Here is a 17555-nt window from a genome sequence, read left to right on the forward strand (position 1 = left end):
TATGAGCGGGTGGAATAGAGAGGATAGCGTGGATGTGTTTGAGAACAAAAAAAAGGGAAAATCAAGTGATCTCTGAGTGCATTAAAAAAATAAATAAATAAACGGGTGTGAGTATGATAACGGTAAATTTCTCAACTGGTTTTAAAATTCTTTTATACATTATTATTTATTATTTAAGTAGTTACGACTGAGGAAATTTTTTTTTAATTTCTAAACTATGATCTGGCCAAAACGTGATCGTGTTCTTGTTCCCTTTATGTATTTAAATATATAAAAACTGATTCATTTATCAGCTTATCAGTGCCTCATCAATGGTTTAAAAATGCAACATTTTAAGAAGATTCGAAAATATTTTGGCAGAGTAACCCACTAATACACGATGTCGAATTAAATTGTAGTATCATTCAGCTTATATCCGAACCTTATCCAGTAGTTTTAGTAGACAGTTACTAGTAATAATTCACTTTATAGCATTACTATCCCATCTAAGAGCTGCTTTAGACTGCGAAAATTAGTTTGAAGGAGACGGATGTTCCTTAGTAGCAGATGGTATTCAGACGAAGAGATATTGGATTAAGGTTATGATTGGGATAAATTAATAGCTCTGGCAATTGTAACAGTGAGAATTAATAGTATTAGTAATTGTAGACGTGGAAATGTGAAAATTAAAAATCATACCTTTGACTTCCTACTATAAAAGAGAAAGTCGCAGGTATTTTAAGTGACTTCACATATTGAAAAAAAGGGTCAGTACTATAAATGTAGTGACCTGTGTTTATTATGTTTTATTACCATTTGTTTAAAAGACGAATATTTAAACAATTTAGTAATAGATTTATATTCTTAACCTCAAACTCCTAAGGTGGCATTTTCGAGATTTTTTGTTAATGAAGGGTTTTTATAAGGGTAAGGATCTCAGTTACCACGTTATAAATAGTTTTGTTGATGTTCCTAAAGTTACATTGCCTTTGAAGGCGAGTAACGGCTTCATTTCTTTACTTCCCGAAAATAAATAACGAACTGTGGTGCTCTCTTACCTCATCATGTTATTTATGATACAATTTTTTTTTTGTAGGTTATATTAACAACTTTTATCAATAATTCTTATTATTTTACAATTAATGTCACATTACACATTAGTTTTTACAGACGTAATCTCATTAACAGTTATTTCTTCGAATGTAACACGAACACGACCCTTAGGTTGACGGCGGATTCTCCAATTACGTCACCAGTCTCTTAGTTCATTTGCAATATGACTAAGGCTAATGCAATGACTGCGACTAAGGCACATCCGTCTCCTTCAAACTAATTTTCGCAGTCTAAAGCAGCTCTTTTTTGATGGGAATAGATATGTTATAAAGGGTAAAAAAATCCCTTAGATGGGATAGTAATGTTATAAAGTGAATTATTACTAGTAACTGTCTACTAAAACTACTAGAAAGGGTTCGGATATAAGATGAATAATACTACACTTTAATTCGACATACTGTATAAGTGGGTAACTCTGCCCGATATTTTTGAATTTTCTTAATGTTGCATTTTTAACCCTTTGTAAGGATTCAAAAATGTCTTAAATTTACACCACAGCTTCTTTAGAACATAATTAAGAGAAAAATCCGTTGGTTAAAACTTTTAGGCTTATCATATACTTCAAAAAAGGTAAGTGATAGTAACAATATCAGAACTGACAAGCTGATAAATGAATCAGTTTTTATATATTTAAATACATAAAGGGAACAAGAACACGATCACGTTTTGGCTAGATCATAGTTTAGAAATTAAAAAAAAAATTTCTTCCGTCGTAATTACTTAAATAATAATAATATATAAAATAATGTTCAAACCAGTTGAGAAATTTACTGTTATCATACTCACACCCGTTTATTTATTTTTTTAATACTCTCAGAGATCGCTTGGATTCACCCGTTCTCATCATTCAGAACAACTGACAAAGAACAAAAAAATAATTTTTATTTGAAATATTCTTTTAAAAGGTACAATGTACAAATGTACAATTTTTTCAAAATTAATATAATTTTATCTTGAAAAAAAATTAGAGTGTAATCAGAAAAAATTATCTTAAAACAAAACTTTTTATTTAACATGAATTTGAACCAAAATAAATCTCAAAATTATTGATATATATGTTTTAATTGATTTGAAATTTCTACTTTACTAAATTGTGTAAAAAAATAAAAACAGTTAGATAATTAACAAAAAACAGGAAGATTTTTTTCATATGGATCACTTCTGCTACAAAGTTATCAGAAATTTCGACTACGTCAGATATTAATAATTAAAACAGATATTTGATTCTTAAATACCAATACAATATGAATAACATTATGAATGCAATTTTATGCTTTGAGAAGAAGCAATCTAGCAATAAACCTTTAACAGAGAAACCTCAGGAAACGAAAACAAAACCAGAAAACCAACGATTATTTTTAAACTGAGCTTTGCAAACACAAATTGTAAGGTATCTTAGGTATATTATTTTCCTCCCAGCTCTTTGCCAAATTTCACTACCACTGGTGCTCCACACTCTGCTATACGAAACTATAACTTCAGTATACTTGTGCCCTTTAAAAAGCAAAGCAACACTGCTCTTTAAAGGGCAGATATTGGGGTACTTTGCCAGTAAACTCCAGTAAAGCTGTTCTTATTTGTGGTCCTACGTCTTCCGATGTTTTGTTTATTGTCTGACTGTTTTTAATTTTCAACATCATTTAGTAGGATAGTAATTTTAAATCAATTAAAAAATATAATATTCATAATTTCGATTTATTTTAGTTTTAATTCATACTAAATAAAAAGTTTTGTTTTAATATATTTTTTACTCTACTTTTAATTCAAGATAAAGTACATATTAAATTAGAAAAAAATAAAATAAACGTTAGATTGTTTGGAACAATTTTTTAAAAAAAATTTATGTTGTTAGTTTTTTTTTTGTTTTTTTTGGATTATGAAAACCTTAAAAAATACACCTACTATTAATTCCTAGGTGTTTATATTGAATTTTAGAATGTAGTGCTATTTTTGAAACAATATTGTTCCACTTTTTGTAAAAAATAATAAATACAAAGTTTTCACCAAAAAAGGCGAGGTACAAATTTCAAACTTTTTTTTTTAATCCTTAAAATGGCAAAAGAAAGAAAGGCAACCCTCTTTTACATTAGTAGTTATAGTTTCTGTCTCTAATAATATTTGTTCTCAGGTTCCATAAACTATGTGAAAAATAGTACGAAATAAAGACAATAATATCTGTTCTTTCATTAGCAAGTAAATCAAAGCGATCTCTGAGAGCATTTAAAATAAATAAAGACGGTGTGATAATGGTAACAGTAAATTTCTCAACTAATATGAAAATTTATTAGTTAAGTTCTACCAACAACTTGTAACCACAGACAGAAAAAATGTTTTATAAAAAATTCAAATTTACGATCTGTAATAACATGGAATCGGGTTGTTCTTGTTTCCTCTATGTATTTAAATATATATCTAATTCACTTATCATATTATCAGTTCTTATATTGTAATTTGGCAAATGAACATTTGCCTGAACAACTATAAATCAATTTATTTCAGCAAATTTCATGAAAACTACTACTCCTACGAAAATAAGCGTCATAAACTACTTTATTGCTCATTAAACTAGCTTTAATTTGAATGCTAATAGACATCTGTACGTCATTTTTTATTTCCCCTACCTATACTTGGCGGACTCATCAATTTTGACTAGTAATTATACCTAGTTTTCATTAAAGTAATCAAAAATAGGGGTGAAATAACTGCCTTTTTTCTCCTCTTGGGCTCTTGTACTATAAGGCTCAACAGGGCGAGCTGGTAATAAGATAAAATAAAAAAAATAAATAAAAAACTTGAAATTTTAACATTTAAATATATATTTAATGATAATCGATGAACGTATTCAAAAGAAACTTAACAATACTCCTTTAAATGTACAGAGTAAAGATAAGGTTAGCGGATGCAGTTGTTCCAGATATGGGGGCACTGATGCGGGTCTACAAACCTGATTAGTTATGTATAAAGCGTCAAATAGATTGTGAGCTTGAATCTCCTCCTCTTCCAATAATGAGAAAGAATTTTTTTAAATATATTATTACAATCAGTTTTATTTAATACTATTTTATATCATTGGATGTTTTTATTAAAATACTTAACACTCATCAATTAAGAAGGGTATCGAATATATTCCTCCAAATTATTTTTTAAAAAGTAATACCAGGTTAAAAATATGTATGTTTAAATATCTCAAATATGGTTTAATTCTTTACTTTAATAAACAGGACTATTTGAAAATTGTATATTTTTCATATCCAGATTCTAAATTTTAATAAAACTTATAAATTATAATAACGTATAAAGTGAAATTATTATTAACAACACATATTCGTTAGTCCAGTAATCTTGTTGACTGAAAGAGGGTGTACTGTGTGTCAAATCTGCAACAACTACTCTTCTAGATCCAGAGCAGTATGTGATATCGCCAATATTAAAAAAAATACACGAAATATTGTATCTTGTTTTTTTTAGGTTTTTTTTCGATTTTGACTATGAAAGACTAATTTATATTAACTTTGTACTTGTTCGAAGTAGATTTAGTTTTCTAAAAACTAAACCCAGAAACATTTCTTTATACTCAGTAGGTTCTAAAATACAGTTTTTCAAAATTTATCAAGTAGCCTAAATTTGCTACCAATTGAGTATAGGACCATCTTTGTTTTTCTGTAGAAATTTCGACACAGTAGGCCTATTTCCTTTGGAAAATGTTTCTCCCCCACATTCCAATACGTGCTCAGGTTTGAGGGAACCTGCAAAAGAACCTTTTTTTTTTTTATCCCCCTCCCTTGCCATTTCTGGCATACGGGGTGCGGGAGCAGTGGGGTAGTGCGCTGGGGTTTGCGCATACCACTGCTCCCAAAGATCACCAATTTTTTTTTTTAATTCTTTCATTAATTATTCAATTATTAATTTTTTTTTACTGTGGTGCAGTCCAGCGCTAGGTTTAGCGCCTTACTGATGGAGCTGCACCTTGTCCACTGCATCCATCTGGGTGCCTCCTGCAGGCTGGTCCAGCCCTCCTGGTCTCAGTCTGGGTCAGCTTCCTCATCTTCTGGTGGCTCGCCGATGTTGGGCGGTCAAGACCTTCCCATCGTGAAATGAGTGGGGTCCACCCGTAAATGAACTCCCTGAAGAAGAGATAATTCTCTTCTTCCATCACCCAGGGAAAGTCCGACTCGGCGAGGGCGTAAGTCCCGGTCTTTCTCGACAGCCTGGCTCGGTGCCCTTCCATGGCAGAGCAATCTATTATTACGTGTTCTGCTATTTCAGGAACTCCGCACGTTGGGCACCAGGGGTCGATGTTCTTTCCAAAGCTCTGCAGCTTTCCCCGAACCCTGTGAGACACAATTCACGCACCACTCTCCTACGAGACTGGCACACCTCTCCGCTTCGTCTTTTGTCTAGATCTGCTGTTCTTGGCCACGATGACTGCCAGGTCGTCAAAGTAAGCCGTAGCAAGGAACCCCTTGTCCTCTAGTTCCCCCAGCAACTCATCGAATACTAGCTTCCACAGAGCTGGTCCTATGACCGAACCCTGCGGACACCCTCTTTCGATTTTTCTCTCGACCTCGTAGTAGTTACCCCTGATCCTGACACTCATGTTATTGAGGTAACCACCTACGAGGGAGCATAGATTACTGGGGGTGTCGAGTTCTTGCAACCGCTGGAGAACACGGGGCTACCAAACTCTGTCGAAGGTGGAAGAGGTGTCAAACATTATCAATAAGACATATATCTCCGCCCTCTCCTCCACGTCCCTACGCACTCTCTTGCCACGGGTCGAGCCGAACTGCCGTGGATGACTTGCAGCACTTATTCTCCACTTGTTTGGAAAGTACCCCTTATCCAGACACTCATTGAATATATCCAATAGCTCTTCCTCGATATAAGGGGCACTGTTATTGAGGATTGCTGCATCTATGCTATCTAGTCCTGTAGCCCTTCCTATCCTTTCTCTGTCCACGGCAAGACGAAGGTCCCACATATCCCATGGTGGACATAGATCGGTACCTGGTGGGTATAACGTGGTGCGTCTAACCATTCCATCATCTGCACGGACAGATCATCCCTAGGGTATGTATAGTCTATATACATCTTGGCAGCCTCCTCCAAGGTGGTTCCCTGGGCACCTCCCACTCTAATAGCCGCCATCACTTGTAACGGCTTAACCTTTCCCAGTGCCACCCTGTACGGGATACCCCAGGGATTCGTTTCTGATTCCTCTACGATAAATTTGTCCCATGATTTCTTCTTCTGGCAACGCACTCCGTTTCGGTATACCCTATATCTATGCTTAGATTCTTTTCGGAGTGCAGGCCTCCTCTCGTCGTTTCTGCACTCCTGGTACCTATGCCTGGCTCTGTAGTATTCTCTTTTTAACTGCGTTAGAGCTGGCGTCCACCATGGGACCGGACGTACTCTCGCCCTTCGGCGATGGAGGATAATACTCGCCGCTTCAGTGATGGCGCCCGTAAGCATTGCCACTCTGTGATCAATCTCGGTCTCCTCATCTATCGGGGTCATCTCCTCCCATTCTCTGTCAGCCAGTATTCCCTCCAATTCACTGGATAACGCACTCCAGTTCGCCGATCGGGTCACAAAGCCCTTTTCTTCTTCTGGGGCACCACCTTCCTCCTCCACCACACTGAATGCTATGACCCGGTGGTCGGAGCTCGTGTCTGACCTAGGGTCCAGTCTGCAATACTCTTTGCTATGGGAGCCGTGGCAAAAGTCATATCTATCCAACTCTGGCCCCACCCTCCAACAAATGTGGGACCAGAAGACTCGTTCAAAATAACCAGCTGACACCTCGCCACGCATTCTTCTACCAACCTCCCTCTAGCGTCAGTACAAATTGAACCCCAGGCCGTACTCCACGAATTGGTGTCGGAACAGACTATCGCGCTTTTATACTTTAGCGCGACAGCCTCCACAGCAGCTATATTATCCTCTAAATTGATATTTACATTCGCCTGTCGTGGCGGCATATATGCTGAAACCAGAGCGAAGGCAACTCTGCCCCACCTGACATAACATGCCGCCTGATCTGCTGTGGTGAATTGCTTCAGCTCCATAACGTCAAGGGCAGGGTTAACGACAACAATCGCTGCTCTAGGCCTCCTCTCGCCACTGCCTAGACCCACCACCCTCGACGTAGTTCCAAAACCTGTTATCACATTCTTTCGACAGAATGGCTCCTGAATCGCCAAGATGTCAGCACTTCGGGCGAGAGTTCTCAATTCGTCCCCGACCACTCGTCTCCGGCCCATAATGACCTGCAGGATTTGCAGCTTACGCATACCGGGTCTTCTTCGCCTGCTTGACCATAAAACAACTTTCCTTATAAAATCATTGACAAACTCAGTTACAATTATAAAAATCGAACCCCCTCTACACCTAATTCACCTCTATCTCTTACCATCCCCTTATACAAATCATTACTTTACATCCCTTTTCTTTCAGATAACATCCATAAACACTTACGTTTTTCTATCCTAAACCTCATAACAAACTCTCTTTTATTTATTCCCATCTTAAAGATCCCATTCCTCCTCAATACCGTTCTCACGTTGTGTACCGTATCCCTTGTTCTACTTCTAATTCTAACGCATCTTACATTGGCGAAACTAAAAAGTTACTCAAAGACCGCATAACCCAACACAAGTATTCCGTATCTTCCCGTTACTTCACTGCTTCTAAATTATCTGAACTTAGTTTATCATTCACCCACTCTTTCGAGCAATTGTTTCTAACAATTCAGTTTTTTCACTTTGTTGAAGAAAAGTGTTAGTGGTATGAAGAATGAGTTATAAACGGTAAGTAATTTACTTTTATTTCCTTCTACCTGAAGCATTATCTGAGTTTTATTGATGAGTATTTTTTTGTAACAATACTAATAACATTCTCCTTAAAATATCTTAACATGATGTGGTTAGATTGTGCCAACATTTAGTCAGCAAGAGGTGTGTGGATGTACCATCACAGAATCCATAGGAATTATAAAGGAGAAAAAGGTGACACAGCTGAAAGGAAAAAATTATTCCCAATACCACTAACCATTTACAATTTTTTTCTATTCCAAAATAGAAAGCTAAAATGTGTATTTATCTTTCTGCAAAAAATGCGGAATCCTGCCAGGCGAGTAGAACATTTGGCCCCAATCGGAAGGGGCAATATTTGGTAACCTCCCCCGAGGAGTCAGGACTGGGATTAAGAGAAATTCTACTAGCCACACGAAGCCAACAGAACAACCCCTGTGATACTATAATAGAATGCAAAAGGTATTATTAATAGGAAAATACTGTTACCAAAAGATAACAGCATGATTAAGCTCTCATGATTAAGAGTAAAGAAGACGCATTTAAACCCCAAACTACGCTTTAGTATACCAGTGCCCTGTTTCATAATGAAAGCTAATAGTATTAGTTCATAGTACAAGTGTAGAAACTAGTGTGGTAATAATACTAATACTTATTTTTTTCATGATAGGGATGACTATTAGTGTTATTTCTGGAGTTAAAAAATACTAAAGTACAAGTTACTATTGTATAAGTCAGTGTAATTGTATGAAGTTAAATCGATAAGACTAGTAGTATTAGTTTGTACTTTATTATGAAACAGGGCACAGGACTTCAGGAAGGGCTGTGCTCATTGACTTAAAGGGGAAATAATTACTTTGGTTAAAAACTCTATCCCAACAAAATGTATCTCTTCGCAAGGAATATGAAATACGATGAAACAGAAATGGATGGGATAATCATTCAAATTGGGAAAAGACAAATAAAAATCTATAATTACTACTCCCCTGATGACAAACTTCCCTGACCGGATAACATGATAATTCCCGATAATGATAGATGACTTGTGATATGATCACTATGATCGCCGAGGAGAGGATTTGGAAACATGACAAACTGAATGCTTATTAGGACTGCTAAATCGAACTTTCGAACCTCCAATATTCTACTCAAGAACACGGAAAACAACAAGACTTAGTCTTTGCCACAAATAACCTTCCTTACATTGCTTTAACGCAAGCCCTGAATAAGCAAGGAGGGCGTAACCATAGGCCCATTCAAATTATAGTGGATGTAGCAGTCCCACACATGAGGAAGAAATTCCCCTCTCCAGGTGAAATTTCAAGAAAGGACAGAGGGGAAAATATGGAAAGCTAACAGATTTACACACAGCTGCAATAAATACAAAATCGAAAAAAATTAACCAATCCACAAAGCAATGGGCACAAAAGTATTAAAAACCCTTTTGAACTGACGAAATTGATCCTAATGTAAGAACCAAAGCAGAAAAAAACCCAAGAGAAGACACCTGCATCAAGCGGAAAGAGGTCATAGCCAAGCTAAAGAGAGAAATAAATCGATCTAAAAGGAAAATAAAGCAAGTAAAAACTGAAGCATAGAATTTAGATACAAATGGCAATAAGCTATAGGAACTTTCTAAATCATTGGCCGATGGTCACAAAAAGTATGACCTTCTTACAATTGAAAGCGAGGGGAAATTTCTCACAGGAAAAGCTGCTGATGATGTGCTTATAAAATTTATCAGCAAGACTGGTGAGATTCAGATATACCGCCAAACAAGGAAAACTACATCCAGAAGAAAACAGCTAAAGCACCATCTCAGACATTCTAAGCAGACTCATAACGATATCGTTCACTTTATAACATCTCAGCTCAATAATGCGATTGGCACCTTAAAAGCTAAAAGCTCTCCTGGGGAAGATAGTATAATGGATTAGATGATCATAAAGTTAGGAATAAAACCAAAAAGAAACTCCTAAATTGTTCCAACACTAGTTAATAAGGAGGCGAAATTCCTCAAATCTGAAAGGAAGGAGCAGTGATTGATCCCATTCTCAAACCTGGCAAGCTTATGGAAAATTATTAAATAAGAGACTAACCTGGTTCCTGGAAATGAACTTAATAGTTCTTGAGCAAGCAGGATTTAGAAAGTACAGATCTATTGAAGAACAGGTTGCCTATATTACCAAGGAAAATCAAGAGCATACTCTTGCTTTCTAGATAGACATGGAGAAAGCTTTTGACCGAGCCTGAACAGAGGACCTAGTCCTCATAATGGTTAACATGGGATGAGATGCCATTTTTCATAAAATTTGTACAAGGTATTATATATGCGTTGTACAGGGAGGACACTTGTTACTTCTCCTCGTTGTAAGTTGTTTTGGAATTACATCACTAACCAATTTATAGCAGGAATCTTTTTGTTTCAAGTGAATTCAGAGTTGTGTAGCTTGAAAAAAAAATTGAATTTTTTTATTGAACTAAACTATCAAAAAATCAATAAGAATGAAATATATATAGCTAGCTCTTAGAATTGAACGCACGTCACATAAAAGATTTTTTGATTAACTAAAGGACATGCCTATATGTTTGTACACACAGTTTTGTTGAGTACCCGAATGGAACACAATCTAAGAATGGAGACTGCTTGTACTTAATTTTTAAGCAGACCAGATGGTTTTATTGAAATGGCCAATTCCTTAGATGGCTATATAAATATTTTTAAAAAAGAGCGAACATAAGCAATACTTTTTATTATAACCATTTAGCAAAGGAAGGATCTAATTTGAGAGTTTAAGATACATTACTCAGTCATCAATACAGTCAAGATAAGATTGATATAATGAAAATAAATAAAATCAGAAAATTGTAATAACCAAGGTTTCAATATTATGGATATCTAAAAATGAACTAGGGCAATGAATAATTTTTATTTATTTATTTTATCTGTTCTATGCTACATTCACACTAAGAGAAAAGTTACTTCTTATTTGTTTTCTATCATAAAACTTAAACATTCAGAAATTTAATCCATATGTCTATACTAAATACCAGTCATTTAAAAAAAAAAAATGAGATTTCATAGGAATGACAGACAAAGAATTAAAATACTTCACTTTTAAGATTGATATCACATATAACACTAGGAATTTCCAATATAAAATAATTAGATTTAAACAAACAGTAACCTAGATATATGTTGACTAGGATAATACTACTGATATAGATAAATTTATCACAGAGAAGTAACAACAATAAATTTTATTAGTGCCAGCAAAAAATTTATAAAAAAGTCATGACAATCACAATCATTAAAGAGATAGAAGGAACTCTCCACTTATTCCATTACAATAAAAATACAAAATAATTATACATTAAACAAAAACTATTAAAAAAATTAATTTCAAACTGTACAAAATGATAAAATTCTAGACAATATTAACATAGTGTATAGGATAGACAAATGAATAAACGTAATATTTTTCCACAGTTTGACACATAAAGAGTATTATTAATAAAACAAACCTTTCATCTTGTATTTCTAAAATTTAATAAAAATTTGAATATAGAAAATATAAATTTTTAAAATATTTGTATAAAAAAAATACATAATTCAATAAATATATTGAAGTAAACAAAAGTCCAAACTTTTTATTAAAAAATTAATAAAGTATTGATTAAACTATTATAATATATAAAAAGTCATCAGGCACTTAGCTAGCTGATTGAGATAATTTATGCATACAAAAACTATTTATAAAACCGAAATGGTAAAGCAAGTAATAATTTAACTTCTTACTGATTCCAAAAAATGTTTAAAGACCAAAAGTGGACTTCTCCCAGTTCACCTTTACTGAAAAAGTGACAATAAAATCTAATGTTTCCAACATTCGGATATGTTTAGTTTCTTTGGAAAAACAATCTTTCCCTTTACATTGTAGATTTAAAGGAATTCGACAAAAATAGCACTAGTATTAAGTACTAAAATTTTTGTAAACTACCAGTAATTTTGAAACCAAGAAAAGTTATCAAGCAATTAATAAATGAGATATTTAACTTTGGAATCATTTTCTTTTCCCTCTCTCTCACGCAAAGATTTTCACACCAAATAGTATTTAGCATCATCATTATAATTATCAATGATTTACATTGACAACTTCATTAATGATACTTTTCTGATTAAAGACTCCATACCTTTCACCTTACATTTCAGCAATCTGGAAAGTCTGTTCGAGAGAACCCGCCACTAATGAGTCTGAGAGAAAACAAAAGAACAATTTTCAAACATCATTTTGAAAAGTCTGTGAAAAAATGAGCCATTACATACCACATAAGTACAAGCATAATGTACTTACAGTTTTTTTCCTGACTTAAAAAAAATCACTTATTTTTCTTACCTAATATTTTGGCCACTATACATAATTCAATAAATATGTGTGATGTAAACAAAAGCTTAAATTTATTATTAAAAAAATCAACAAAACATTAATTGGTACTGACATACTAAAGCTCTGTTAGATTATTTACCCTCAGTGCCTTGTGGTCCGCTAATTCATTACTGTATATACAAGCACAATGCTCTAAACATTATTTCCTGTCTCAAAAAAATAATTGCTTATTTTACTATTCTCATATACACTTCTTAAAAAATTATGAATCAATATACAGACAAATCTGAGACAGTTTCCACCCAGCATCAGGAATATTACATTATTAAGATTTCTTTTTTTATACCTTCCCTTTTACTTTTAAATGCTTCAATATGAATGTCAATTGAGCATGTACTATTTTATATATGAGCTGAAAGGATAATAATGTATATAATTGATTTTCACCTCCATCTGCAAAAAGCTCTTCTAGGAGATCATATATTCTCAGTGCCGTGTGTTATTTTAATTCATAGATACATACATATGAAACGTACTAAAAGTTTTTTCCTCTCTTATGTATCATTCTGCACAATAATTATGTTTTTAAAATTATTGGGAGTAAAGAAACCACCCAGCAAATGTGCTTTATTATCATCCACTTTTTTAGTGATCAACATGCCTTCTGGAGTGATTTATTTGAGTACTAATAGTAATCAATGATTTATGTTCTTAGAAATTTCTTTGTTTTCATCTTTATGAGCATTATCTTCAGTAGTGAATTTCGAGTCAATGTCAAGGAGTAAGGCAATGTTGAAATTGATTGAATTTGATGATGTTTTTTTATGTTCCTTCCATATAACTTGCCTCAGAGTATTTCTCAAAACATTCTTTCTGTCCTGATTTTCGCAATGTTTTCTTAAAGAAACGTCAATCAGAAAAGGTTTCTGTTATACATATAAGGCTATACTTAATGTTTAGTACACTAAAATGACTAAACTTCTAATTCCAATACTTCCGAATTTTAATTAAACCTATATACACTTTTTTTGGGTATATAAATGTATTTAAAATGGTTTAGGTTTAGAATACCTTTATGACTATAATTATTATTATGATCTATTTCATTTTTGAATTTTTAATTAAGACTATTTAAATAGATAAGAATATCTGAAACAAAATTTCACATGTTTCAAGATATATTTTTTTTTTTTACAGTAAAAACTTTAATAGTAGTTTACTCACAATTTGAGAAAGTTTACTACCAAGGTACCAAAGACTTCAAGCTGTTCAGTTCACTAAATGCATGATGAAATAAAATAGAAAGAAAATATGATTTTGATGTACAAATAAATTTATGAAAACTTAAGTGAAAGTCATTAACTTAAATACATAATTGATACATTTTAATATAACTAAAAGATCTGGATAGGTCTAAGATAGTTCTAAGAATAAATTATTTGTTATTTAACTGGTAATGAAATATCAAATACAAAAATAATTTGCTTTACAAATTAAAAAAAGAAAAATCAATAAAACTCTTGGAATGTTAACACTAAGTGTCACTCATTAGTACTATTCCTTTGAGATTTGACAAAATGAAATAAAATTAAGCATAAACCTAAGAATTTAAGCACACCTCAAATTTTTACAATACACATATAAGACTTAAAGCTCTCTGAACACAATTCATAATAACAAGTAACAAAACAGAAATTCAAGAAAAACAAATAAATAATAGGTAGCAGACAAATCCTTGATAATCTTTTCCCTAATTGATCTACATGGTCAAATCTAACAACATAAAATTGTGATTCTCAAAAAAATAACTTTTATATAAAAAACAAAGAAGAAAAAATGAAGGTTATAAAAATAATGTTAAAGTTACAGTACTGATATTTTACACTGATAATGCAACAAAATTATAAAATAACTTTAACTTAACAAACAATCCCTAAATCAAGTAAGCAAATTTTACTGATATCCCACAAATGTAGAAGTAATATTTCTTCAAAAAGTAATAACAGGTGATTTGATTAAATCATTTAAAATTATGAATATTTCTATTTTTAAATACAACATCAACCTACTATATCACATTAACTTAATACACAACATCCTTAATAAGTTAAATATATAATAACAGGGCATGTAAAGTGATCATATGAAATACATTTTGATAGATATGTGTCCCATATTTAAATACATAATCCATTTTAATAAATAGTTTAACACATCGACTTCCTACTAAGATATACCTGATAGTTTGTGCCCACTACAAATTTTTTTTTTACTTGCCATATTTTTGCATTTATAATGAAAAATGTAGCAAGAATCACTAAAACTAGGAGATAACTCATAGTGTCACTGGAAATAATGAAAACTACAAGTGGGCAGCCAACAGGCTAATTAAAACTATCAAAAATCTTCTTGATAACACCATTACATATTAATGTAGTAGAATATTAATATTTTTAGAACTATTATTTAGAGTTGAAATTGTATCTACTGCAATAAATTAAGAAAGAGAAATTCAAAATTGTAAGCATGAAAACTACCAAGTGGTCTACAAAATAAACATTGTAAGTTATAATTGCAGTTTTAGAAAAATTCATCAGCATACAGAATCTAAAATGTTATAAAATACATAGAATTAACTAACTCAGCTACATGATGCCATCAAATCAATCAGATTAATTACTGGAAAAAATAACATACTATCCAAAATTATTACTTATCAGGTTGTACAACCATATCTTATTTAACTTTAAGAATAGTAAACTTCTTATAAAATGTACTCATATCCATTTAACTTTTGTCAAAATCGAGATACTTAAACATTAAAAAGATACTTTTACATTAAAATGTACAAAAAACAAAGATATTTCTTTCTTATAATTCAAAGTAGTTCATCACTAGATAAGGAATGTTTGTTTAAATTTAAATTAAAAGAATATAACAAAAATTATTCATATATAGCAAATGTAATAAAAAAATATCCATCAACCTAAATATTTTTCAACTATGCCTCATTAGCAGCCAGCAGTTTTTAATTATATAACTTGATTTCAACTAATACTATAATTATAAAAATAATAATTAACCCTTTCAGAACCAAGAACACAACAATTGTAATCTCATGAGCTCTTTGCTGAATTCAGTCACATAGCTTGGGATCGCTACTTTGTTTGGTAACTCTACTCCCACCACCTTCTAAATTATCCATTTAAAACTGAGAGAACAGTTCTGTAAGATTCTATTTCAAATATCTTTAAATTAAAATAGTGTCCTGTAAAATATGAAAAATATTATTACTTCATAGGTCCCTCCAGATTGTATGCATTGTTTTTTCAGATGGTATTCTTGTAAAAACAAAAATTCATTCATATCTTTGATTTTTTTCTTATGAATTTGTTGATTTAAGAAAAATTGTAGCATATGATTTATGCCTTTTTTTCACAAAAACCATGGTAAACCCAAAAACCCAACTTAGAATTTTCCCACATATAATTTTAGATAAGCTTTCATTCATTTTTTTTTGTTACAATGTTTTATAGTTATAAGTATTTGTTGTTATATACATTCCTTGTAATGTAGAAAAATATACTATACCAACACAACTTTTTTTTTCTATGTTTCTGAGCCACATTACTCTTTTCTTTGTTCACTGTATTCTAACTCATGATACCATAAGGGTAAAAAGTTATGTATCAGGTAAATTATCTAACAAGCTAACTGATATATTGCACTGAAAAGCATAATATAAACAATTCCATGACTGAAAGGAACATTCCTAACTTAACACAGGTACATTTAGAAAACAAAATTATAAATTTTTGTAATTACATTTCTTTTAACTAAACTTAAGACTGAAATCCAAATAAAGTTTTACCCAATTGGGTTCAAATTATTCAAAAAGGATTAAAGACAATTTCTTTTAGCACAATTCTTAATTGATAGCAGTTGTGTCCTCGGCCATTAAAGAGAAAATTATCCTCTGTACCTCCGAATGCACTGCAGTCCAAAAAAAAAATTTAAATGAATATTTTAATTGTTTTCTAAATTCATTCCATTACAAAAAAAAAAAAAAAAAAGAAACATTTAAAAAAAATTAACTTCACCATAGAGGTAATTTAGGAGGAGGTAAGAGGATAGAACTTGGTACTGAATGGATTGAAAAAAGAACTGCTGACCTATTAAAAAGAGGTGATCTCTGTTCAAACTATAATCAAAAGAAGAAAAAAATCACAGCATTAGTGTTCATATAATAACAAATTCTGTTTCCCTAAAATAATAACATACAAGCCATCATCTTTCCAGCTTCAAAAGTGATGCTATAAACACAACAATGATTAATGTAATTGGCATCGAAAAGTTAATAAAAAAGAATTATTTTATATAAAGTCAAGAAAATTATTAACTAAAAAATTAATTACACTTTCACAAATTATGTGATATTAATCATAATTATTTTTTTTTTAATATTTCTGAAGAGAAGTTTCGTATTATAGAAGCAAAGAAGTAGTACCTCTTGTTTTATTTCTTTTTTTTTCAAATAAATTTCATTTAAATTAATAAAAATATTAATGAACAATCATAATATATCCATTCTATTCACACTTTGAAACTAATATTACCATCATATATATTAAAATGATCAATACAATTTTTTTTTCTCAATTAGGAAGTCATCCCAATTGAGAAAATAAGTAAAGTAAAAACCAAACAACACACAACAAACAAACCCAAAAAGTAAAATATGGAACAAAAGTTTTAACAACTCATTTATCAATGATATTTAGTAATCTAGATTTGACAACAAACGTTTGGTATCAGCATTGCCTGATTTTCGAGACTTGGAATAATACATTACAACAATCAATAATCCAAAAGCAAAAACAAAACAACTGATTGTTACTAGAATTGCACCTGTTAGACCTTCACCTTCATCAGAACTGTTATTTAAAAGTGCTGGTTTAGATTCTTGAGGAAATAATTTAGGTGTCTCAGTAATCTGATGAACAGTAGTGCCTGCATCTGGAAATAGAATAATTATAAAATTAAATTTAGACCAATAATTCTGAATGAATTTTTACACCGATGATCTTTTTAATCACAGGATACAATTCATATTAAAACTAAAAAGCTAAAATATTTTTCAACCACTTTAATTCCTAGAAAAAGTAGCATTTTATTGCTAGTAAGTTACTAGATTAAATTTGATTTTTTAAAGACTATCCTACTTCCACTAAGCCACATTTTCAGAACTAATGGGGTTGAA

The 17555-nt window shown here is 31.8% G+C and overlaps 1 protein-coding gene across 2 annotated transcripts in view; it reads right to left on the reverse strand.

Moving 5' to 3' along the window:
- Window positions 1–10830: 10830 nt before the first annotated feature.
- LOC106685326 (peptidyl-alpha-hydroxyglycine alpha-amidating lyase 1) overlaps window positions 10831–17555 on the reverse strand; it is a 32222-nt gene continuing 25497 nt past the window's right edge. For both annotated transcript variants that reach the window (XM_067044695.1, XM_067044694.1), the window contains exon 7: window positions 10831–17311. In XM_067044695.1, coding sequence (XP_066900796.1) covers window positions 17073–17311 — 239 coding nt within the window. In that variant the 3' untranslated portion in view covers window positions 10831–17072. The remainder of the gene's footprint in view (window positions 17312–17555) is intronic.

This window comes from Halyomorpha halys, unplaced genomic scaffold (genome assembly GCF_000696795.3).
Source record: "Halyomorpha halys isolate HHAL.00 unplaced genomic scaffold, Hhal_1.1 Scaffold681.1, whole genome shotgun sequence".
NCBI classification, from domain to species: domain Eukaryota; kingdom Metazoa; phylum Arthropoda; class Insecta; order Hemiptera; family Pentatomidae; genus Halyomorpha; species Halyomorpha halys.